We start from the raw sequence: 25,662 nt of genomic DNA, 5'->3' as shown, positions 1-25,662 counted from the left end.
AAGAAAAAGAACGAATGATGTAAAATAAAGAAAAAGAAAAAAAATTCAACTGAACATGTCATGTTGCACATATTCCCTCTCAGCAGCGTTTCGGTGTTAGTGATCGTTCTTTTTTCTTTTTTGTTATTATTATTGTTGTTGGATTTAACTCTTTTTTTTTTCTCCATTACAGCCATTTGCCTTTCAAAACAAAATATATATAATAATAAGAGCGAATAGAGGAGGTTTCAACTATGATGTTGAATCTTCTTGAATGGAGTGATTTATTTACTTTATTTGCTTTTTTTATACTGAATGTAGGTGTATAAGCCGTTGTGTTTTTTGTTTATATCATCTCTTTTTTCTTTTTTTTCTTTATTTATATTTATCATTTCTTAATTAATCAAATGGTAGAGAGGAAAAAAAAAAAAAGAAAAGAACGAAAAATAATTTAAACAAAACAAATGGCTGCCCTTGTACATCTTCCTGATAAATTCATTACATTACCATATCGTCGTGGAAAAGAAGATGTACCGGATTGGTGTCTCTGCCTCAACTTTATCAGTATTAATCACTCCAGTAACAATACCAGCAGTGTTGAGGCTGCATTAAAGCGAATGAATAGTCTGCATAAATCTATTGTTCAAACATGCCGTAACGATAGCAAAGTTACTCCAAGTGAAAGTTTCATTGAACATACATTAAAGCCTTACTGTCAGCTTGTAGCAATGGCTCAGGCCCACCTCCCATTACATAAGGCACAAGTTCATAAAAATATGATGTTTGTCTGGCGAGACAGTTTTGATGATAGTCATAAGAATGAATCATATAATGGAAATCTTGAACTTCTTTGTAGCATTTACAATCTTGCCGCTTCCTATGCTAATGTTGCGGCACATCAAGCACAGAGAGCGGCTGTAGATGATGTAAAAAATGCATTTAAGTCTTTTCAAAATGCTGCAGGGTATTATGAAATGGTAGAACAGTTACTAAATCGACTTCCACCAGAACATATAAAAGGTGATTTAACTTCAGAGTCTTTAAGTTTATTACGACGCATTTGTCTTACAATGACACATCACTGTGCTTATCTTAAGGCAGAACATGATATGAAAGGGAATCACGCAATGTTGGCAAAAATTGCACGTGAAGGGGCAAAACAATATGAAGAGACGGCAAGTGCAACAAAAGTCAGTACATGGTTTGGAAACAATAAGAAAAGTAGTGTGGTGGCACAGGTAGAACAAATGCTTTCAACGATGGCATTAATATTTAATGCCCGTGCTCATTTACATCTTGCTGTTATGCGAGAGGATGCTGGTGAAATGGGTATCGCTATTGCTCATTATAACAAGGCCCAAGATTTTTTATCTAAACTTCCTAAAATTTCTAATGATGATCTCCGTTCATGCGTTAATAGTATTATTAACAATGTGAACAAGGCACATGAAAAAGCCATTGCATCAAATGAATCGGTACACTTTATGCGTGTTCCTAAAGAAGTTGAAGATCCTAGTGGTCTTCCACGTCCATTGGGAAAAGCAACAGAACAAAATTGTTTTACTTCATTTGAATCCAAACGAGGAGAAGATCCTTTCTTTGGTATTATTCCTGCTCATATTGCATCTATTGCTTCTAAATGGCGTGATAAGGAACGCAAACTTGTTTCTGTTTGCACTAAATCTTGTACAGCAAATCGTAATAAAGCTTCTGAATTATTTCAAAAACTTGGTGTAACGGCAGTTATTGAAGTACTCTCTGGTGAGGCTCGTACCCGTGGAAAAGTTCCTTCACAACTTGCGCAAAAAATTCAATCTCTTCACAAGATTGAGGATGGCTCAACGGTTAGTATAGTAGATTCTTTGGTATCAATGGTAAAGACATGTGATGAGTTATGGGTTGCTGCTAATGAAAAGGTTAAACAAATTAAGTCAGAACTAGAAGCAGAGGAAAAAGAAGATGCCGTTTATCTTGAAGCATATGGTGAACTTATGTGGAGATCTGCACATCTTCCGGCTAAGGAAGTAGCGGAATATCAATCCATCTCTGCTGCTGTACAAGAACATGAGAAAGGACTCCAACAATGGTTAGTACAACCATTTAATAAAGCGAAGAGTGTCGTTGATGATAGTTTACGTGATTTGGCACGTTTAGATTGGCCAATTGCTGATCTTGACGCCCTCATGCCCTTTGTAAGTACTAATGAAGCACGTCAACAGAGTCAAAAAATGTTGATTCATGTTGAGAATTTAAAGAAATTGACTCAACGTAAGCAAAATATCGAAGAGGTACAGGACGCTCGATTAAGGGAATTAAATGAACTTATTGAGTCTGACAATGTAACTTTTGCACTTTCTGCAGTAGAAGCAAATCAGCGTGATGTGGTATTGAGTAAAGCGACTCAAAAAATTGGCGATGCCATTGAGCGAGCTAATGAAACCATGCGGGAAGAAGATAAAATCATGCAAGAACTTGAAGAAGCTGTAAATAGTCTAGGTTGCCTTCAAAGTTCCGACCCAGTTATGGAAGAAATGCAAAAAGTATGTAATGGATTAGAAAATGCCTGTTTAATTTACTCCAATTTACGTCAAGAGTTTTCAGACATTATTCGTTATGGATCTTCCGCCCTCGATGGCTTAGAGGCCACACTCTCAAGTGCCAAGTCTTTCACAGTCTGCCGCAAAATAGAAGCGGAGGGGTTGAAGGAATCGCTAGATGCACAAATTGCACAGAAAATAGCCCAAATGCAGCAGAATCAGTCGAGTGCTGACGCGATTGAAGACTCACGAAGACGACAGGAAGAACTGCGCAGACAAATTGATATGCTGGAGCGTCAACAGGAGCAACTGGAACCCAATCGAGCAGAACGAATGGCGGAAGTATTACGGCGTCAAAAAGAAGTGGCTGCAGCATTCGCAGAGAAATCACAACAACAGCAACAACAACCGCCTCCGCCTCCATTACCTTCAGCACCTGATGCGTTTCTCACTAGTACGACAGATGAAGATGCGCCGCCTAGTTATGAATCGGTGATGAATTCAAATTTCTACACGCAGCAACCACCGCCTCCACCGCCGGCATATCGACCACTGTAGTGGATATATCCCTTTTCTTTTCTTTTTTATTATTTTTATTTTTGCCGATGCGTGAAAGGGAAAAGGAAGAAGAAGAAACAGATCCAAAAAGAAAATGAAAAATGGGGTACAACGAGAGAGAGAGAGAGAGAGAAAGGGAAAATGAGAAAATAAAAAACAAGAATGAAAAAAGGAATTATGGGAATATATTGAAGAGGGGAAAACTTTATTCTTTTTTTGTTTTTTTTTTATTTCGTTGCCTCTTGTAAATGGTTACTATTATCAACTATATGCTGATAATCCCATAGTGGGGGCCAATTTATTAACTGTTTCTTCTTGATTATGGGTGCCTTTATTTTTTCTTTTTTTCTTCTTCTATGGTTTTCTTTTACACACTTGTAAATATATTTATGTATTTCTATTTATTTATATTTTTCCATTTAGAATGGATGATAATGCAACCTCTTTGATGGAAACCAAAGTTGGGTTTAGGTGTTTTAAAAAAGACACATATGCGACGAATCGGGATCAACCGTTTTATTGTAGAATGATTGTGCAAGGGGATGGCAGGGAATTGATCTTTATTACTGAACCAAGTAATGAAGAGAAGAAAGTGGTATGTTTACACCAAATATCGTTGGGAGACGTTGTCTCTTTCACATTACGAACGGGCAGAGAAGAAGCTATGGATACGTGGAATATATCTAATTCAGTATTTTCCTCTGTAATTGTATTGGAGATGCTAAACGGTGAAGTAGTGGAGATTGGTGGTTTACCAATTTCTGAGGTAACCTCACTTCTGAAGATGTTAGAGTCCCAATTGCAGCAACAGCAGCGTGTGAATAATAAAGAGGGGAGGAAAATGTTAACAGCAATTAATAGAAATGAGGAGAAAACTTCACTTTCTCGCCTGGAGAAGTATATTGCATCTAAGGATCGTGGAACTACATTGTCTTATGAGAGTCCGTTAATCTCACCCTCTGTAATGTTACCTCAAAGTAGTAATACTGGAGACGTGAAGAAAGGTGTGTTAAAACCAAGACGAGTAAATAAATATACCGCAATTTTGCAGAAGAAGGGTATTTTTCACCATACTGGTGGTCTCTCACATGATATGCGTGTAGAACAGCTTCAATGTAATGTTATTATGCACTTAACTCCTATTGGGGTAACTAATCCAATAAAAGAAGGTTTGAACCATGATAGGTGGCAAAGCGATGATAAAAGCAGAAGAAAATTAGCTGAAGGCGAAGGTGAAGAGGTGAATCTTTCATTACTTCATTTGGATCCTTTAAACTCGAATATGACCTCTAGTTTAGATAATCAACAGAAACTATCTCTTTTTCCATGGTTAGATGGTACAAATAGTGGTGAATATGACAGTGGTAATGTTAATAATGATGGGGATGCTGCTATTGCCTATGCTTCCGCACTAAAAGCTACGGATGGAATGACTCAAAGAAGACGTGAGGTTTACTTGTTAAAGAAACTGGAAGAAAAATCTAGCGAACTCGAAAAGGCACGAACTGAACTTCGCTTTGCAGAAGAGGTTGTACGGCGGAAGACGGAAGAAGGTCTCCTACGGGAACAGATGCTGCTTGAAAAGTACAAATACCTAACACCAGCACAACGAGCTCTAATAGATTTTGACGCCTTGTTGAAACCAGTCCTTACAGTTGAGGAAGTACAACGTGAGGAGGAAAGAAAACAACAACAACAACAACGGCATTCAACAAGGCATAAACTACAACACAATCGACAACTTTCCAAAATGTTCATAGAACAATTACAAGAACGTTCCTTCACAACCGTGGACACCGTACCTCCGAAGGTTTCTCTGACATCACAATTTGAGGAAGAAACAGCATCACCGCATGCCAATAAACAACTAGATTCGCAGAAACTTTTTACAGATAATATATCAGTGACAAATGAGACCTCAACGGAAATTGCAACTCACAGTAGAAATGTCCTTAATCCATAAAACGTTAAACGTGGTGTGGACTCTCCCGATCTTACTAATGGGCACTATAACGGAGTGGGGAAATCTACACTTCCCCCTTTAAAACTGGAACTCTCACAGGATGACTTGCCGCCGTCACCACCATCGCCACCAGCGGCTCTTCCAATAGTCACTACCATGACTACTACTGCATTAACACAAAAACCATCAGTTAATACTTCTTCTGCTGCTACTGCTGCTGTTAGTGTTAATTTACCACCGCCGCCTGCTGGATTACCTCCGCCACGAAGATAATCAAGAGGGAAATGGCAATTAATAATATCGTGAGTCTTGTATGAATTAGTTAATTCCTTTATTGTCTTGTAATGAAGTCTAGAAATGTGTTTATTAACTAATTAATTGAATGCACGTATACGTTTTTTCTTTTATTTTTATTTATTGATTTATTTTTTTTTTTGCCACTACCTTTTCCCCCAGTAGAAAGGTAATTTTCCATGAAGCGGTTGATTTGCTGCTAACGATATAGTCAGAGTTACTTCATGTTTAAAGAATAGCAGGGTCTATGTGGTTGTTTCAGGTCGATGTTTCTCGATTGAGAGTTTTGGATCTTCAGTTTCCTAAAAATATACCTCTTGAGGGTTGTACTCTCCTTTGTCGACTTTTGTTTGATGGCAAAGTAGTAACTATTGTGGTTTCTCAACTTTCGCAAGTTATACAAGAAAATGATCCCGTACGCTTCAGGTATCGTTTGCGGGTCGCTACACTAGAGGAACTCGTTGCCACACTTAGTCAACGTACCGCCATGTTTCAGGTTCTTCTTATTAATGGATCTTGGAAACCTACTAGTACGGATGCTAGTAAGAAAAATGAATGGTGTATTGGTTTCGCTGCGACAAACCTGCTACTTTTAGCGCAGAGTGAATCTGCCCATTACGAGTTTCACTTAATGGCACCTACTCTCTCGGATAGCGGTAGTATGGCGAGTCCTGCTGGTGGTGGTAAATCCATGGGTCGTATGACTGTCACAATCTTAATGGAAGAATTAGCGGAGATTCGACTGCAACCCACACAAATGATAGCCGTTGGCCTCAAAGACGGCATCTACGGCCTGCGGTGTCGACTTTTCTCTCCTTCTTGTGAGTTGTTCTCATCATCATCGCCGTGTTCTTTCTCTTACGGTAATACTTCCGGTGGTGGAGTGGCGGTCTCTGGAACTGCGACGTGGAGTGAATCTGCACTCATGCCGGCTGGTGTTCTCTTCAGTGGAACCCGTCGTGCACTCGCGTTGCAGTTAATACAATTAACACTATTGCAACTGCATTGCGGTGGTGCAGAGACATCTATTGTGTCCTTCACGCTACGACTAACAGAGTTGCAGGAACTTTTAGTAGACACGATGCTCAATCTACCATTTGAACTACGGAGTAATGAGTTTCCGGTAAAACTCTGTGGAGTTTTGCAATTCACAAATTTGCCTGTGTTTGTTGGCAAAGTGCGTCAAATGTCAACATTCAAGCGTCAGGTAATACGTCAGAGAGATGAGAATGAAGAAGGTCGCACTGCTTCAATGTTGAGTGAAAACGCATTACAAAAATCATCGGCTGAAATGACGTCTACTTCTATTCAAACAACGAAATCTATAACTCCGTTAGAGTCAGATTCATTCTTGGTAAGAGGGAACTTGATGACAGTATTGAATAATGAAGAAAATACATGCGTTCCACAGAAAGAAAGCATGTGTCGTGAAACAACTACCTCCAGGCAAAATAGTGACCGTGATATTGGTAAAAGAGAAGATGAAGGGGGTTTTGCTTCTAGTTTAAATGACGTTACAGCAAAAAGTGACGCTTTGCTAGCGACACTACAAGAACAAAAGGACAATAGGTATATGATGAAGTTCTCTGGCGCTATTCTTTCTACAGATCTCTGTGAAGAAAGGCAAACGAATCAAGAGCAAACGATTTCTTTACCCCCACGTGATAAAGCATTTACTTTGAAAGGATTTTCTCATACTCGAAACACTGAATATTGTAAAAAACGTGATACATGCAGGAGTAATAATGGAACCACTTCTTACTCTCTACGTGAAGTCAGTGGGATGGAAAACGATTTCTTAACATGTGAGGAACAACGTATTCAGGGTGAATTGGCTCGAACAGAGATGCATATTGCTATTCTTACAATGTCTCTGAAAGACGTTCATGCATCTCCAATAATTACCAGACGTGCTCTTCATCTACAAAAGAATACATTGGAGCAGCAATTGGAAGGTCTAAATAATGCGGAGGCATCTCTTCTGCAACTCGCAGAGACTATTACAAGGCGTATGGAGTGTTGTAGGAAAATGCAGTGTGAATCACAGGAGGAGATGATTAGGGCTCGAGAACAATTAAAAACCTATTCAACGATGTTGTTGAATTGTGATGAAATTGTACGAACATATATAATGACGGATGGGAGTTGTAAGTCCGATAACTGAACACACTACTGAGTCATTCGATATTACAATGATGTGTACCAAAATGGAAATGGGAATAGGGTGTGGTGAGAATTGACAGAGAAGATTCCTGTTTATGTTTTGAGTTGGTGCGTGACTGTGAGAACACAAAATGAAGCGCCGTATTATTTGTGGCTAATGTTTACTTGACCTGAAATGTTATTTATAAATATATGTATATATGTACCGAAAAATGAAAAGACAAGAGCGTTTGTTTGCTTTGGTTCTCCTTTTTTACGTATTTATTATTATTATTATTATTATTATTATTATTATTATTATTATTATTATTATTATTATTATTATTATTATTATTATTATTTTAATACATTTGATGGTTTTTTTTCCTTTTCCTGTCTTGTCTTTTACGCATTGTTTTTTTTATTCTCCTTTTTCTTGTGTATTATGTGCCAACACACAAACACACAGACGTACAGAGGGGGAGAGGAAGAAAGGAATTCTGTAATTGGTACTCCACAGTCAATAAACGAACATACTTCTATTCTTTTTTTTTTCTGCTTTGCTCCCAAGGAACAGAATAGAAGGGAAAAAGAAGAAATCATATACATAAGTGCAATAAATAGCACATATATCTTTAGATTAGCTAGTGTTTACAGTAATGCGTTTCTTCCGAAAGTTGCAGCAGGCGTCAAAGTCCAAAACAAATAATGGTGATGGAGCAGAAATTGATATGACGGAACGATCTGTCCCTGTTACAATAGAAGAAACTTCTAACACAACAGCTTCAGCCTCTTTACCAACAGCTCCTGCTTATGTGGATTCTGTTGGAATCGTATCACCGCCAACAGAGGAAGCTCCATTAGTGGGACCAAAAGAAGCTCTATCATACGCAAAGCGTGGATTTATTATGGCATTTGAGAATGTAAGTCTTGAAGGGCGAGTATCATTTTTTCGAAAGCCAAGACCTCTTTTGCAAAATGTTTCTGGATATCTTCTTCCAGGAACAATTACGGTTGTAATGTCTACGAATTCATTTTGTTCACGTAAAATGCTTGAAGTATTGGCTGGAGTGGAAGATAGAGCAACTGGATCTGTTATGGCGAATGGACTTCCCGTTGTATCAACTGCTTTTCGTAGACGTGTAGCTCTTATTACTTCTATTGATGTTTGTACACGGGACGCAAGTGTTCGTAGTAACCTTTTATTTTCTGTACAAATGCGAGTAGCTACACGTGATGCTGATCACTTAGTAAGAGAAGCCGCAGAAACTGTTCAACTTCATCAATTACTTGATGTTAAAACCGAACGGTTAAGTTTACCTCAGCTTTATCAACTTGCATTAGGTATGGAACTTGTTCGACGTCCAAAGTTATTAGCGTTAGACAGTCCAACACGTAATCTTACCTCTGCTGAAACTAATGAATTTGTGTCTATTCTTCAACATTTGGCTTCTCATAGTGGACGAATTGTAGTTTTATCTGCCACAGATGTTACCCGTACACTTTATGAAGCTACAAGTAATTTCATTATATTAGGATCACAAGGCCAACTACTATATTCTGGTCCTAAATCCGGTTTGAATGTTTTTTTTAGCGAACAGGTTGAAGGGTATGGAGAAAATGGTGATTCACTTGGTGAGGTGTTAGCCATGTTAGATGAAAAAGATGAATCAACACAAGTAGCAAGGGCTTTTGCAAATAGTATGGTACATCGTCGTATTGAACTTCAAGTTGAAGAACATCGTAAGAGTATTGCATCAAATAGCTTTGAACCTATTTCTCGTGAAGCTGCTCCTTCACCTAATTATTTTAGAAAATGGTTCTTATTGACTATATATACCTGTCGACGAGCTACTATTGGAAATCGAAATATAGTTATAGCATGGGCTATTTTACTTTTTCTTTTCTTTCTAATGGCATCACTTATAGCTGAATCAAGGAGTGATCAAAATGCAATGCAGAATAAGAGAGGCGTTATCTTTTTTCTTCTTTCATGTTCATTACAAGCAAATATTGTATTAGTTGATGCAGAGGTACGAGAATTTTTTTCAGGTATTCATCTACGTAATAATAATTACTTTGATACTAATCAATATTTTACAGCTACGGTACTTCGTCTTGTTTTACCCCGTACTTTATTTGCATTTCTTGGAGCTTCATGTACACTTTTCATATTATTATCACCTTTTTCCTTGGTTTTAACCATGGGTTTAATGAGTTTTGCCCATGCTTCCTTGACGTTATTGCTAGTTTACTGGCATCCAATAGAACACGATTTATGGCTTCTGCAAAATTTATATTATGGTTACTGTATTATATTAAGCGGTTTTCTTATTTGTTTACCTACAGTGCCAAAAGTGTTTTCAGCACTCTCATTACTACGATATGGGTATGGAGGGGTAGTGGCATCAGAGCTTCGACATAATCGATACTCATGTGATGCGAATGCTAGCACTTCGTATTGCTATACCGGAGATCAATATTTAGAAATGGAGGGATTTACCCATGATAGTTGGGGGAAGTCATCACTAATTCTTTTTATTATTTCCGTGATAGTACTTGCACTTGTTGCATTAACTATGAAGGTTATGTGATTCTTTTTTGTTTTTTGTTTATTGTTGTTTTATTTTTTCTCTTTGACACTACGTCAAAGAGAGAGAACGCGTGATATATATATTTGGTGGGGTAAGGTAAAACGATATGAGGCGTTAGTGCGTTGTGACTTAAACGTACAAGCAATATTAGTGTAAAAGGGTAAGGGTAATGGTGTCTAAAATCGTACACCCATATATACGTATATATATATACGTATGTCTCACTGTCTGTGTAAGTTTGTATTTGTGTCTTTTATGAATTGCTTCTATATTAAAAGTGAAGGAAAAAACAAAAAAAAAAAAATGAATCTATTTGTGATATTGGCTATCCTTTTTTTTTTTTCTGAATTTCATAATGATCTTATGTTTTTCTTTTTCTTAATCTTCTCCTTTAAAACAAATATCTATGTACAAAATTTAATGTAGTTTTCTACAAGGTTAAAAGGAAGGAAGCATGGGCGATCACGAGTTAAGTGAGTCTGAAAAGGCGATTGAACGCTACAAGGTAAAGAAGCTTATTCAGATGCTTGAGTCGGCACGTGGTATGGGAACCAGTGTGATCAGTATCTACATGACTCCCAAGGAGCAAATCTCTGGTATGGTAACAAAGTTAAATAATGAGTATGGTACCGCCTCCAATATTAAGTCCCATACAAATAAATTAAGTGTACAGACTGCTATTACAGCCGCTCTTGGACGCCTTAAACAGTACAATCGTCTTCCACCGAATGGTCTTCTTTTGTACTGTGGTACCGTTCTCACAGCCGACAATAAAGAGAAGAAGCTTACTCTTGACATTGAACCCTTCAAGGCTGTCAGTCGCAGTTTATATCTTTGCGATAACAAATTCCACACGGAGGAACTTCGTCGCATGTTGGAATCGGATGAGAAGTTTGGCTTCATTGTGGTGGATGGCAGCGGCACCACCTACGCCACGCTGTGCGGCAGTGTAAAGGAAAAACTAGGCTCCTTCACCGTCGAGCTCCCCAAGAAACACGGCCGCGGTGGTCAGAGTAAGAACCGCTTCGCCCGCATCCGCATGGAGCGGCGGCACAATTATCTCCGCAAAGTCGCCGAGGGCGCCACCCAACTTTTCATCACGAACGACCGCCCCAACGTTGTCGGCCTCGTCCTTGCCGGCTCGGCGGAGTTCAAGGAGGTGCTCTACCAGTCCGACCTCTTCGACCCGCGGCTGAAGGAGGTGGTCGTCAAGGTCGTGGACGTGGCCCACCCGGGGGACGTGGGGCTCAATCAGGCCATCGATCTCGCCGCGGACGCCCTCACGGGGGTGAAACTCGTGCAGGAGAAGAAACTCCTGCAGGGCTTCTTTGATCAGATCGCCTGCGATACACAGCTGTACTGCTTCGGCGTCGGCGACACCATGCGCTGTCTGGAGGCTGGCGCCGTTGAGACGCTCATCGTGTACGAGGATCTGGAAATGACGCGATACACCGTAGTCACAAACCGTGGAACAGATGAGGAATCAGCGGTGGTGCACATCATGACAGAGGCAGAGGCAAATAAGGCAAATATTCATGCCCACGAATCAGGGAAAACACAGAATGAAATTGAGGCGGAAAACTTTGTGGATTGGCTCGCAACGAATTATCAGAAATTCGGATGCACACTGGAGCTCGTTACGAACCGTAGTCAGGAAGGAACACAGTTTGTACGCGGGTTTGGTGGTATTGGTGGAGTTCTGCGGTACAAACTTGACCTGATGGCACTGCGTGATTTGGAAAAGAAGGAGGACGATGAAGAGCGCATCGCTGCAAATAATGAAGATTACGACTTTGATGATGACTTCATGTAGGGTGTGTGTGTGTGTGTTTTTTTCGTTTCTTTCTCCTTTTTTTTCCCCTCTGTTGTTTCTTATTCTTCTCCTTCTGTTTTTAGTTTGACTCTCTCTCTCCCCGTTTCTCATTGTCTCTGTCTCCTCCCATTTCTACATAGGGGCTTACTTTTTGTATGCCGTTGTTTCATTGTTGTTATTATTATTATTATGACGTCAATGTGCTAGGGCGCTTGCGTATGGATGGAGTGCGAGAGTAGTTGAGGGTGAGATATCTAAACTTTAACAGATTCTACTTTATATTCCCATATATATATATATATATATATATATATGGATAGTGAAAAGAAAGAGAAAAGAATTATGAAACATCAAACAAAAAAAACAAGGAATGACCAGAGTAATAAATTAAATCTAATAAAAAAGCAAAATGAATAATACGTAAGTATACAAACTCACTCCTGCACAATATTGTTGAGGGAAAGTAGTAGTTGGGTGATGTGTGCAGCCGCATATCTGATTGCATAAGTGGGGAGGAGATATCTTTATTCTGTTAGTATATGCTTTCTCTCTCTATCTCTCCCTATTCCTATCCCTCTATCATTTTTTTCTCTCCCTGTGTTTCTCTGTTTTTTTTTTTTTTTTTTGATTATTGATATTAAAGAAGAGAAGTGTTTTTTTTTTTCAATTAATTTTACCTGTTGTAGGCGAAGATAAAAGATGAACAGATTTCATCGGTACCTCGCAGAATGATGACTCCCATCACTATTCTGAAGAGAGTCATGAAATGATAACCTTCACCACCACAAGAGTAAATGGAAAGCATCGATATGGTTAGTGGTGATAATAATGATGAAATTCGAGTGTTTTCGCACTGTGTTTCTTTCTTCAGATTTACATTATTCGAGAACATCAATATCGTTTAAATACCCTTTGCACCTCCCACACATTGTGGGAATAGTTAATTGCATAATATATGATTCCTATAAGAGATTCTGTATACACACGCATTTGCAGCGTATAAATATATATATATATATATATATATAGTATGTACAGTACGCTGGAAGTTACGAGACACTCCGTTGCAGTAGAGTAGAGTGCTGCGTTAATAATGACAAACAAACAAAAAAGAGAACACATAAAAATGAGTGGAAAATCCAAATCGGAATAAATACGAAAGAGGAGTATAAAAAAGAAGTATTGACGCAAATAAGAGTAACTGGATAATAAACAACAAAACAAAAGATAATTTCTACTAGTACGGTGCATATATTCTGATGGATATCTCTTTGTTTTTGTTTTTTGTCTTTTATTTATTTATTTATTTATTTATTTAATTTATTTATTTATTTATTTATTTTTTCTCGTTGGTTTTTCTTCATCCCCACAAAAAATGAAGAATAGATAGAGATAGAGATAGAGACATGTACCAGCAAGACACATGTTTTGGTGATGCTAACACTCCTTTATTCACCCAAATCTTTGGTCCATCAAGCCCCACTGACATACCGAGACTTTCCCAATACAATTCTAATGAGATCCATCGTCAAAATAAATCCACTAATAAAACTTCTTCTCCAAAACATAGGGCATTAAAAGGAAATATCGCTGAGCCAACAACTTTTTCTTCTTATTCTTCCTCTTTTACTAGTAAGAGTGATATGACGGATGATGCTGCTAGTGGTACTTCTGTGATAGCTGCAGAGAACTGTAGAGAAGAAGTCTCACATCCTGCTGCCGATAACGGTGATGTTTCTATGCAAGCGATTAGATCCAATAAGAATGATAGTGATAGTTCTGAAGACAGTGCGTTGTATACTTCTAAGCGATCTAATTTACCGTTTCGAGAAGTTATGAAGGAACTTGAACGTCGTTTTGGGGAACAAATGGAAGTCCATCGTGGTCTTAATACATCTATGCGACAGTTAGATCTCCTTAGGAGTGAGATATCTCTTTATCAAACTGAGCAGCGAACGACACAACTTGCACTGATGATAAAACAAGCAACTCTTTCATCTTTTCAAGATGCCGCTAGTGCGAATGCGGCTATTGCTGCAGCTACGGCTATTAGTACTCCTGCCGTACAAAAGGAACAGACGACAAATAGTGTTAACAGTATAATATCAAATAATACTACTGTTACTACTAGTAGTCCTAGTAATACTAATAGTACTATTAATGCTCATACTAATACTGCTGTGACGGTTTCGCCATTTCTGCAACAGGTGTTGGAATCGTATGAGAGAGAACGGTCTGGTGCAAGTCGTACAACGACGGTACAATCATCGACGATCAACAAAACACAACTGCGGCCTCCCGTGGAGGTGATTCGTCCACCGGAAGAGCCAAAACCATATAAACGTGTCTATTTTGTACCAGTGGAAAAACCTCCGGAAAGTGTGAGTGAGAGTATTTTATCAGATAGAAAGTATAGTGGCAGTACCTTTATAAATTCCACAAGTTCTGTTTCTGTTCCTGCTGCTGTTGCGTCTGCTGTTTCTACAGATATGTCATACACCGATAGTTTCAATAGCAGCGGGGGTGTATCTACGGATATCTCTGTATCTGTTGCTTCTCAAAACAGTAGTAACACTTCATCCATGATGAATAGTAGTAGTATACTAACTACCAATTCCTCTATTACTGATATAACACAGACTGTGGCATCGTCCTCTATAGGGAAAACTCATGGTATGATGCGTACAAAGCAAAAAAGTGGTAATAATAATAATAATAATAATAATAATAATAATAATGCACCGTTGTTAGCTGGATTGCGAGAGTTTTACCGTGCGTGTAGTGGTGCTAATCGTCTCATGCAGATGTTGCTCACATCGGACAGTGATGTGAGAAAACATTGGGGAAAGGTAGCTGGTGATAAGAGAAGCGATGATGGATTTACAAAAAAACAAAAACCTATTGATAATGGCAAGGAGAAGGAAGAAGATAATAATAATGATACGGATGATAGTGATGCATGGTTATCTTCTTTACGACGTGATGTTGGTGATGTCCGAAAACTTCGTCGTTTTATAGATCACTTGCGTAAAAATATAAAAGCGATGGACTATCAATCTAAAGTTCAAAAGGCACGACAAAGTTTATTGCGAAAAGCCCAACGCCTTGCCAAAGCACGAAGACGCATGCGGCGTGATAAATCTACATTATCAGATGTCATGGATGATATCGCAGATCTTATTCGTAGTGATTCTATGAAGGGTGTTGATAGTGATGTAATAGATGATGTGGCAACTGTTGCTTCACTCAGTTTGGGAAGTCGTATCGACTCTGTGGAGGATAGTGTAGATGATTTTAGCGTCTACGATGCTGTGGATGATAGTAATGAGGATATGATTATGGATGAAGTCAGCACTGTAATGGAGAGATCTGATAAGATGGATGATGAAGTTCTGGATGAACTAGAAGAAGAAAAGAATGTAGGCGGAGTTGATGGCAGCAATGATGGGGAAGATATTATGAGTGAAATCCCTAGTGGTATCAATTTATCACGTGCTGAAAGTGAATTCGCTGATATTCTCGCAGAGGCGAGTGATATTAATGACATAATAGAAGATGAGATTCCTCTTCCAAGTGATAATATCTCCGTCGTGGAAGATATGGTCATGTCTTCCTCAGTTTCCCCTTCTGCGGCTCATATTATTTCGACAAGTAATACAATAGAAGAAGAAAATGTTAATAATAATAATAATAGTGGTGATACTTCAGCTGTTAAAAGTGTGATTGAAGAAGATGTGTTTTCATCTTTTACTGAATTATCTGATCCAGATAACGCAGATGTCTCTTCTGTGTTTCCAGCCTCTACGGCAAGTGAGAAGAGTGATGAGTTGCCCTCATATCATGATATGAATAGCGATGGGATTTATGATGATAGCGACTCCGCAGAAAGTGCTCTTTGTGCGTTAGAGAGTGAAATACAAGAAACGCGGAAACAACGTAAAATGGCATTATCAAACGTACATCCGCAAACTTTTACAGAACTATACTCTACAGTAGCTACTCCAGATAATAATAATAATAATAATAATAATAATAATAATAATAATAATGAGTTTGGTAATGAAAATGAACGTTATGCGGTTTCGGAAGCACATACAAGGAGAAGTAGCAGTAGTATTAGTACTGTAGTGAGGAAAAGAAAACACTCAGATGTTACTGAAAATGAGAAGGATCGTTTATTACTTCCAATAGCGAAAGATATATCACGAAAGAGTAGTGTTTTCTCAATATCCACTGTAGATAAACATATTTCTACCTCTGTGAAGGATGCTGTCTCGGCAGTTACGGCAGTAACCTACAAGAATACGGATATACCAATGTATGCCGCTGATGATCTGCTATCTCAATTAAAGTGGAAAGAACGGCAATTGGCTCTCTTTCGTGAATTACGACCAATAAGTGAGACAAATAACATAGATGCTAAAACGATTTCCAATGAAAATGAAATACCTCTTGAGGAACGATCAGAATATCACTGGGGAATGTTAGAAACATTGCTGCATTGTCGCTTCGGTGCTGCCTCAGAAATGCTATCAAGTGGGGATGATAGCTTTAGTTATGATGATATCAGCTCTTGTGGTTCTAATGATTATACTGAGGATGAAAATAATTCTATCCGAGAGACTTCTTTACATGATTATGTTGATGATGATAATGATAAACGGAGTGAAGTGCTACAGGAGTCATAGTTACATTTACTCTTTTTTGTCTGTTTTTCAAAAAATGAATAAAATTCTTTATAAGGATGATTAAGAGATGATATTTCTTTATACTCATACTTCTCTACGAATTATTATATATATATATATATATATATGCTGTTGTTATTTATATACTTTTATATTTTCCTTCTTGTGACTGAAGTAAATTCCTATACACATATAGAACGTTCTGTGCGTATGTGCATGTTTGTGTATGTGTATGTATTTGCTTTTGAACGTGTTAAAATAGAAAACTAATATTATATTATATTATATTATATTATATATATATGCAAACATGTTGTAGAAGCAAACAAGTAACTTATTACCAATATCTTTCTTTCTCTCTGTTTGTCTCAATCATCCATCTCATTTCATCTTGTTTACTCCTATTTTTGTTACTATTTCCATTCCCCACTAATAAGCAGCGGCGCAAACGCATAGCCAAAGCAATAAATAAATTAAAGAAATAAAGAAATTGAAAAGAAAAGATAAAGCAAAGAAAGATAATATAATATACAAAAGAAAAGAAAAAAGATGGGAAGACCCAAGTGGAAGCGTGATCGCTCCGCATTTCTCGATGAGGATTGCGGTCAAAATGCCCTTCAACTCGCAGCACGTGGTAGTACCATCATTGTTGAGATACTGCGACTCTCAGCACACATACCGATTGAATTTATTCGACCCACAGAGACGGAATACGCCTCCATTATTACAGACTTTAGTTACTTTAAAGCCCAGGATGAGTTTGAAAAGAAAATTCAGAATTCTATTGAACTTTTACATAAGGATGAAGTGTTTGCTACAACGCATATGGAACTTTTAGATCGTTTCTTTAAACTCTTTCGTGGTGTTTATGGTTATGTGATGGAATTAAACCGATTTATCGAAGAAATACGTGAAGGTATGTACATATCGCAAACTTTGGAGTCTATTTTAGTAAATCTTGATGGCAAACAACTCCTTTGTGAAATATTTCATTTATATGGTGTAATGTTATTATTATTAGACCACAAAATTGGGGGTAAAACACGAGAAAATCTTCTTGTAAGTTATATTCGCTATAAAGGAGCAGGAGAACCAAATATGGTGGAAGTAACAAATTTGTGTCGGGCAACTGGATATGAAGTTGGACAAATGATGCCAGAATGTTATCCTGTATCATATTTTAATCGTATCCCTGTTGATAAGGAAGTTATTGGTATGATTATTGGACGTATTCGATCAGATGATATTTATCAAATGGCATATAATTATCCTGCGCCAGAACATCGAAGTGCAGCTTTGGCATTACAAGGAGCTGCCCTATATGTATTGTTATTTTTTAGACCAGAAATATTACATCATGAAGGTCCTGTGATGCGTGAAATTGTTGATAAACATTTTGCTGATAATTGGGTAATTAATTATTATATGGGATTTACAGTAGATCTTACTATTGCATGGAGAGATTTTAAGGCGGCGAGTGTTGCTATAAGCGGAACTGTCACCGTAGAAAATGTTTCATATCATCTACAACGGATGTGTACTAGTATCGCCAATCTAAATAATTCCATTGAGGAAGTTCTTAGAGAAGGTGTTTTAACAGAACAGTATGTTTTGGATCATATTCATTCTCTTTTATTGCCTCGCATACGTGAAGCAAATGTCGTACTTCGATGGTTTATTTTACATACTACTTGTATTGGTGCTTCAGGTCCAATGATTGAGAAATATCGACGTAGTTATGAAATGATAAAAACGGCTGTTACATATGATGATATTATTACACTTTTATTGCGTACGGCACAATTGGAATTTACCCTTCGAGCTATGTTTACATTTCTTTTAAAAGAAAAACGTGCGAAATGGGAATCTTCACGTGAAGAAGGGGCAATAAAAATGTCAAAGTTAGCGACTTTTTTCTCTGGTGAACATGTATTAAGTGATAATGTGCGAGATACTCAGTTAGAAGCCTGGTTTGCTGAAATTTCCGATCGTATTAATGGATTGGAATATAAGGATAGTATTACAGCTAGTAGAAAAATTCAAAAATTAATGAAAGCTCTTGAAAATGTACAAGAATTTCATCAAATTGATAGTAATCTACAAGTTGTTCAATTTGTTCAAGAAACCCATTTTTTATTACGTCAAATGATACGATATATAAATATTGAAAATAAAGTATTAATAACCATTGCTACTGTAGGAGATTTATCATATGCATGGGAACTTATGGCTGCTTATGGTTACTTTGTTCAAGGCATTCAAAAAAAAATTAAACAAAATCCAGAGTTGGCTGTTCAAATGCGTGCAGTTTTTGTTAAACTTGCATCCATGTTAGAATTACCATGTAATCGTATTGATCAAGGAGCCCAAAATGATACACGTCTCTTAGCAGCTCTTGAAAGTACATCTGAATATTACTCTAGTGAATTAGTGGCATTTGCACGTCGTGTTCTACATGTTATCCCAACGGCTATTTTTCATGTACTTCGACAAATTATGACTATATTAACAAATGGATTAATAGAATGTCCAACAAAATTACCTCGAAAAGAGTTAAAAAATGAAAGTCAATTAGAAGTAAGACAAAAACTTTCAGCATTTACTGCAGATATTGCCAAATATGCAAGTGGTATATTAGCTATGGAAAGTACACTTGTAGGTGTAATTCAAGTAGATTCTAAACAGCTACTTGAAGATGGAATTCGTAGAGAACTTGTAAGACAAATTACGCATGAATTACATCAATCACTATTATATGATCCAAAAACTGCACCATCAGCAAAAGTATTCGATGAAGAATTAGCTCATCTTGCAAGAAAATTAAATGGTATTCGTGGTTCTTTTGAGTATATTCAAGATTACGTTAATGTTCATGGACTTCGTATTTGGTTAGAGGAATTTTCTCGTATTGTTAATTTTAATGTAGAGATGGAATGTAACGCCTTTATGCAGAAAAAATTATATCCATGGAAATCACAATATCAGTCTGATAGCATTCCTATTCCTTATTTTAAACCTATGAAAGAAACCTCTACATATAGTTTTCTTGGAAGAATTGTACAACATTTACTATCTATGACTAATCCATCACGTTCTATTTTTATGACAGCATTTGGATCATGGTATGAACGTGATTCACTGGAGGAAATTGTGGGTACACGTACTTTTACAAGTATTTGTAATGCAATTGGTTCTATGGGTCTTAGTGCTCTCGATAGACTTTTTTGCTTTATACTTGCTAAGGAATTACAACAAGTACTAAAGTCTATTCGTGCTTTAGCTGAAAATGTGGAAGAAACGGTTTCCCAAATTGGTGAAGAGTTATGCCCCGCTAGTGATACACCACCACACGCTATGCAAACATACAGAAAATTAACGGAAACACTGATTGCTGCTTCAGTAGCAGCTTCTACTGGAGCTAGTAATACTAATAATAGTGGTAATGGTCATTTTGCAGAGATAGCGGATACTTTAGTACTTGTAGGGCGTATTCAAATTATGCGAACTATGATTGCAAATGAATTACGTTCATTTTGCAAATCAAGTAGTATTTCTCTTTTTGCTGCATTGTCTACAGCGAATGAGGCACTGTTAACAGATCTTCGTAATCATTATCATAACCCTGATAAACATCCAATGCCAGGGGATGTAATTGCTGTTATCTCGCCATTTCTTGATTCTGTCGGTATTAGTGATGCGCATACTAAAGTGTTTGTAACACCAAAACCCATTCCTGTTATTGTATTCTTTCTCCTTTCATTAACATTACGAAATTTACCGCGTATGCATTATGATGAACGTTTCGCTTCCACTACACCTGCCCAAACACGAGAAAATATTGACCCAGAAGCCTTTATACGGGGTCTCTCACTCCTGCTAAAGCAGTTTCACTCAGATCAACTGGTACTCTTTATGAGTCATCTTTCACAGGCGGTTCGCGTGCGTGTTTGTGCCTTTGAGAACTCCAAAACAAACTCCCGTAACGTTAATGATATATTGCCAGTAGAGGCGGAAACACTCACACATATCATTCATGGACTGGCAGCATCATCTGGAATGTCAGTTTTGGATTTACACCGTACACTGCCACCCACTCTCTGTGGACCATTCCGTCTCTCTACGCAACGGACAAGGAAGTAATGATTGGAGACTCTACTAGGGTGATTTTCCTTATTTGCTTATTTTTCCCCTTGTATGCTGTTATTCCTCTTTGCGAGGTTTTTCTCCCCTTATTTCGATTTCTTTACATCATCTCACAGTATGAGATTTTATCGTTGCGATGCAAATCCAAAAAAAAAAAGAAATTGTTTATTTTTATCTATACATGTTTATTTCACATATCCTCTGTACATTTGTTTTGTGACTTTTTATTTGCCTCTATGGTTTCTCACCTTATATCGCTTTTTTTTCGTTTTTTGTTCTTCTTTCTGGGGATTCTGCAGTTAACTCTCTTTTTGTTTCTTACGGACCGGGAGCGAAAGAAAAAGAGAGAATCGGGATATAGCAAACGCGGAAAAAAAAAAAGAAACGGATAGAAAAAGAAAGAGTGATATTACTTTTTTCTTTTTATAATGATAACGAGTAAAGAGCTTGAAGTACAAGTGGAGGAAGCACGACTCAAATTACGGGAGCTTAAACGTGAACTTCGTGAAAAACGAGCCAGAGAAACGCTGTATGAAACATTGTCTGAGGAAAACACTAACAAGAAAATCTCCTCTGATTGCTGGGATAGTAGTACAGATAGCAGCCATGATAACGATATTGTAAATGGTAATGATGACAATGAGCTGGAGGAGGGTGGAGAAGATCTCCCTGCATTTGTTTCTTCTTCAAATTCGCTCACACAGGAAGAAATAGAACGTTTTTCACGTCAAATGTTGGTGGAAGGTATTGGTGCGGAGGGAATGGAGCGGATTCGTAAGGGTCGTATATTATTATTGGGAGCTGGTGGTTTAGGCAGTACAGTTGCGCTTTTTCTTGTTGCTGCTGGTGTAGGAGAACTGCGTGTTGTGGATTTTGATATTGTGGAGCGGAGTAATCTGCACCGACAAGTTATACACCCAGAAAGTCGAGTTGGATCTTTAAAGGTTGATAGTGTCTACCGCTCCTGCCAGAAAATTAACCCAAAGATTAACGTAAATGCAATGTCCGTACGACTCGATCCCAGCAACGCTGAGGAACTCATGAAGGGCTATGATGTTGTAGTGGATGGCAGTGACAATGTCGCCGCACGTTATGTTGTGAATGACGCAGCGATGCGGTTGGGCATTCCTCTTGTGAGTGGCAGTGCAATGCGGTGGGATGGACAGTTGTCGGTGTACGGATATAATAATAATAATAATAATAATAATAATAATAATAATAATAATAGTAATAGCGATTGTCCGTGTTATCGTTGTCTCTTTCCTGTTCCCCCACCTTTGGCTGCGGTGGGGAGCTGCAATGACACCGGTGTGATGGGGCCAGTGCCCGGCTGCATTGGCTGTTTGCAGGCGATGGAGGCGCTGAAGATACTCGCAGGCGCCGGGGAAGTACTCGCAGGGCGAATGCTCCTCTTTGATGGACTGCGGGCAAACATGCGGGTGGTGAAACTGCGATCCAAACGAGAGGATTGCATAGCATGTGGGAGCACCCAACGAAATCATTCCACTATGAATAGTAATAATAATAATGCTAGTAGTAGTACGGATAATGCCAAGACGTTGCTGGAACTTGCGGCGGAGCGGCCAGAGTACGGTTTGGTCTCATGTGGTGTATCTGCGGCAATTCAAGCCAAACTTCCCATTGAGGCGCGTATCACACCACGTAAGTTTTACTCTAAAATGCGACGAGTGAAGTTTTCTACACCGGACTCTGTCATATTGGATGTACGTGCGAGGAAACAGTACGATATGGCCCACCTCCCTGGTGCACTCTCATTACCGCTCTTACAACTTCAGAAGTGGCATCGTGACGGTATGCTTCGTGATGCGTGGATGCAGTTTGTCCATGAACATTGTATTGGTGATGTTGATTGCAGGAATGTCTATGTTGTTTGTCGCAGAGGTATCTCTTCCGTTGCTGCGGTTCAAATTCTTCTTACACTACAAAAAGAAGAAAAAAACCAAGACCATTCTAACAGTGACTGTAAAGGAAACAATGGTGATTTGGTTGATGCTACTAAAAATTCTTTGTCGAAGAGCCAGTTTCGCTTTATAAACGTGGACGGTGGACTCAATAGGTACCACTATGAAGCAAATAAAAAATTTCCTCTTTACTAAATGGGGATACAAGAGATTTTTTTTTTTTTAGATGCCTCTTATTCTTTGTGTGTGTGTGTGTGTTTTGCTCTAATTGCCATCTGAATTTTCTAGTTTTTGTATCTGTACGAATATATGTTGTTGTTTTTTTTCTACAAATTTAAGGAGTATAGAGAGGGACGTGAATGCATAAGAAATGCGCACACATCACCTTCGCTTATCTGGATTCTCTCTCTCAGATGATGATGATGATGATAATGGTAATAATAGCAATAATGGCAGCGCGAGGAGTTATCCTGATAAAATGACACCGTCGATGCTCAGCGCCGATTCCATCAGTGAGACTGGGCGATCACAAACAGTCACCAACGGACGGCAGCCTGTTGCGAGACCGGGCATGTCCGCTAGAACACCACCAAATATTTTCACATCAAGTGGTGAGATGCGGCAATATCAAATTTCAAGAGTAGCCACAACAGCGACTACAACAAACACAACAATAGGCAATGTAGTCAACTCTCGTCAACAGCAATCATTAGGGGAATCATCAGATGATCTTCTATCAATACCGTCGGCTGCTGCTAGTCGTGGAATACGTGGGACGACACCTACAGTTGGTGGTGGCGGTGGTGGTGGCGGTGGAGCAAATGCGGGAATTACAATGGAAGATGTGAAACACGCGGTTGAACTGCAGAAACAGCAGTGTTATTGTGCACTCTCCACACTTCGCAATTCCTCTGGGGTTTATGGCGGTTCACGGAAATGTGTAAGTGGGGAACAGCTGGCTGATGGGAATAAAGATATACACGATCTTGTAAGAGGCCAGGAAGTCGGACGTGGTGTTAATGAATTTGTGGCTTCTTTTTTATCCGCAAATGGATATAAAGGAGCTCTAGAATTATTTAAAAAACGTCTTCCATTGGCTGAGCAACAACTCCAGGGTTGTTTACACTATCATAATCAACAACAGGAGCAGCAAAAACGGGACCAACAAGAACAACAAATGTCTCTTGGTAAAAAAAGCAATACGCATGTAAAACCTGAGGAAAAAAAGGATTCAGTATTGCCTTCTCCAACGTATGCCTTTACGAAGGATGACCTCTTGCTTTTCGTGATGGAGCGTGTGAGACAACAACAAATGCTTAATGATACACTTCCATGGCGGGAAATTAATTGTAGGAGTAAGGATTATCGTCTAGAACCTTTGGAACATCATCAAAAGTATCGAAATGAGGTTACAGGAACTGGTGGTAATGCAGGTAACAATAAAACAAAAGACGGTGGAGCAGTAGGTGGTTCACTAGATCTTCTTATTGAAGTGCTTATTCTTGCTGAAACAGATACTCCTTTCACAATAGGGATGCCAATATTTAATTATACTAACATTTTTATTTTACTCTCTTCTTTATTTGTTTTGCCTGAGGTACTTATCGTGCGACTTATTCGGCTTTTTCGTCATATTCAGCAACATCTTCCAGTGAATGATAGTCGTTGTGTGTTTCTACAACGTCGTATTTTACAGTTTATAATTGCGTATTGTAAGTTTAACGAAGCTGATATTACCTATACTCTCCTTGAAAGACTTGAATGTTTTTTACAGAGTTGTAATGTTTCACATTCACCAAACCAGTTTGCGTTTGAATCTTTAGGGACAAGCAGGAGTACTGCACCAATTCTATCATCGACTAGTAAATTACCTGGTATATATTCTACAATAGCAGTAGAAGTGAATATTCGTCTTAATGAATTGTCAGCATTTATTGAAGATATCTTACAGAAAAAATACACTGTAGTTCGAAATAATTCTATAGCTTCTGATACTATTACCAGTTGGCAAAATAAATTGACAACACCTGTTAAACCACTAGGTACACTTTTATTTGGAACAGGTAGTAGCAATGAAACTTATTCAGAAGAAAGGGTATTCTTAGAACGTGATACAATCTCATCACAAATTGGAAATTATTCAGATGTTGTATTCACAAAAGTAGATGTTGAAACACTTTCAAATCAAATGTGTCTTCTTTCATTTCGTTTATTCACTAATATTCACCTGCGAGAGTTGCTGAATAATGCATGGTGTGATGAAATTATGCGTATTAGTGTGCCATATCATCTAAAAAGTTTTATTGATTTTTTTTCTCATTTGCAGCGGTGGATAACAGTACTTATTGTAAGTCCCAAACGATGGTCTGAATGTCAATCTACCATGCAACATGTTGTCCATTTCTGTCGTCTTTTATACGAAAAACAAAACTTTGAGGCAGCAGCTGCAGTCTTAGCTGGATTACAGGACCCAGCAGTGTGTACCCTAGAAGAGTTATACCGCCAGTACTTTAAACGTCCCATACTGGATTCAAAGACGCAAGAGATATTCTCTACACTACAGGCATCTATGGACCCATTCGCTTCCACTGAAAGTCCCTCATCACTGCGATCCATCAGCAGTCGCATGAGTGCCGGTAATATGGAGGCACCGATGATACCACTTCTAGCACCGCTGCTCGGTGTGCTTTTCCGCACAGAGGAGTCTAGAGGAAAAACCGTAGAGGTTTTTGGAAGGGATAAAGTGCCCATTATAAACTGGAGCAAAATAGTGGCGCTTGCCAAAACAGTATTTATCTGGCTTCGCTGTCAAAACACACCATACAATTATCCCCTAGATCACAAACTGCAATTTTACCTTTGGCGGATGCCTGGACACCAGTATTTTAATGGAACCATAACAAATCTTGCAAAGCAGGAACGAGTCGAGTGAAGTCAAGTAAAAACAAGTTTCCAAGAAATATATAATCAAAAGAGTAAGTTTTAGAAAATGAAGCAAAAGAGTATTGATGACTCATGGAGTTTTTTTT

The 25,662-nt window shown here is 38.3% G+C and overlaps 9 protein-coding genes across 9 annotated transcripts; all 9 read left to right on the top strand.

Moving 5' to 3' along the window:
* Window positions 1–443: 443 nt before the first annotated feature.
* LSM04_008591 (ALIX V-shaped domain) lies at window positions 444–3,074 on the top strand (the record flags this gene model as incomplete). The annotated part of the gene is made up of 1 exon (XM_067336875.1): window positions 444–3,074. One exon carries the CDS (start codon window positions 444–446, stop codon window positions 3,072–3,074), a length of 2,631 nt encoding a protein of 876 aa, XP_067188942.1.
* Window positions 3,075–3,498: 424 nt separating this feature from the next.
* On the top strand, window positions 3,499–5,310 carry LSM04_003204 (uncharacterized protein; the record flags this gene model as incomplete). The annotated part of the gene is made up of 2 exons (XM_067336874.1): window positions 3,499–5,014; window positions 5,093–5,310. The coding sequence occupies 2 exons, from the start codon at window positions 3,499–3,501 to the stop codon at window positions 5,308–5,310; spliced, it is 1,734 nt and encodes a 577-aa protein (XP_067188852.1).
* Window positions 5,311–5,578: 268 nt separating this feature from the next.
* LSM04_005584 (uncharacterized protein) lies at window positions 5,579–7,495 on the top strand (the record flags this gene model as incomplete). Its single annotated transcript, XM_067336873.1, has 1 exon — window positions 5,579–7,495. One exon carries the CDS (start codon window positions 5,579–5,581, stop codon window positions 7,493–7,495), a length of 1,917 nt encoding a protein of 638 aa, XP_067188885.1.
* Window positions 7,496–8,132: 637 nt separating this feature from the next.
* Window positions 8,133–10,067, top strand: LSM04_003472 (ABC transporter-like; the record flags this gene model as incomplete). The annotated part of the gene is made up of 1 exon (XM_067336872.1): window positions 8,133–10,067. The coding sequence occupies one exon, from the start codon at window positions 8,133–8,135 to the stop codon at window positions 10,065–10,067; it is 1,935 nt and encodes a 644-aa protein (XP_067188855.1).
* A 454-nt stretch (window positions 10,068–10,521) lies between these two features.
* Window positions 10,522–11,880, top strand: LSM04_005582 (eRF1 domain 2; the record flags this gene model as incomplete). Its single annotated transcript, XM_067336871.1, has 1 exon — window positions 10,522–11,880. One exon carries the CDS (start codon window positions 10,522–10,524, stop codon window positions 11,878–11,880), a length of 1,359 nt encoding a protein of 452 aa, XP_067188884.1.
* Window positions 11,881–13,286: 1,406 nt separating this feature from the next.
* LSM04_007578 (uncharacterized protein) lies at window positions 13,287–16,568 on the top strand (the record flags this gene model as incomplete). Its single annotated transcript, XM_067336870.1, has 1 exon — window positions 13,287–16,568. The coding sequence occupies one exon, from the start codon at window positions 13,287–13,289 to the stop codon at window positions 16,566–16,568; it is 3,282 nt and encodes a 1,093-aa protein (XP_067188924.1).
* A 549-nt stretch (window positions 16,569–17,117) lies between these two features.
* On the top strand, window positions 17,118–20,708 carry LSM04_004998 (WASH complex; the record flags this gene model as incomplete). Its single annotated transcript, XM_067336869.1, has 1 exon — window positions 17,118–20,708. One exon carries the CDS (start codon window positions 17,118–17,120, stop codon window positions 20,706–20,708), a length of 3,591 nt encoding a protein of 1,196 aa, XP_067188878.1.
* Window positions 20,709–21,139: 431 nt separating this feature from the next.
* LSM04_002753 (THIF-type NAD/FAD binding fold) lies at window positions 21,140–22,828 on the top strand (the record flags this gene model as incomplete). Its single annotated transcript, XM_067336868.1, has 1 exon — window positions 21,140–22,828. One exon carries the CDS (start codon window positions 21,140–21,142, stop codon window positions 22,826–22,828), a length of 1,689 nt encoding a protein of 562 aa, XP_067188847.1.
* Window positions 22,829–23,003: 175 nt separating this feature from the next.
* On the top strand, window positions 23,004–25,565 carry LSM04_007551 (Ras guanine-nucleotide exchange factors catalytic domain; the record flags this gene model as incomplete). Its single annotated transcript, XM_067336867.1, has 1 exon — window positions 23,004–25,565. The coding sequence occupies one exon, from the start codon at window positions 23,004–23,006 to the stop codon at window positions 25,563–25,565; it is 2,562 nt and encodes an 853-aa protein (XP_067188923.1).
* Window positions 25,566–25,662: the final 97 nt, after the last annotated feature.

The sequence above is a fragment of the Trypanosoma melophagium genome (assembly GCF_022059095.1).
Source record: "Trypanosoma melophagium isolate St. Kilda chromosome Unknown ctg34segment0, whole genome shotgun sequence".
Classification (NCBI taxonomy): Eukaryota; Euglenozoa; class Kinetoplastea; order Trypanosomatida; family Trypanosomatidae; genus Trypanosoma; species Trypanosoma melophagium.
The sequence above is the reverse complement of the archived record's forward strand: the minus strand, read 5'-3'. Positions and strand labels throughout refer to the sequence as shown.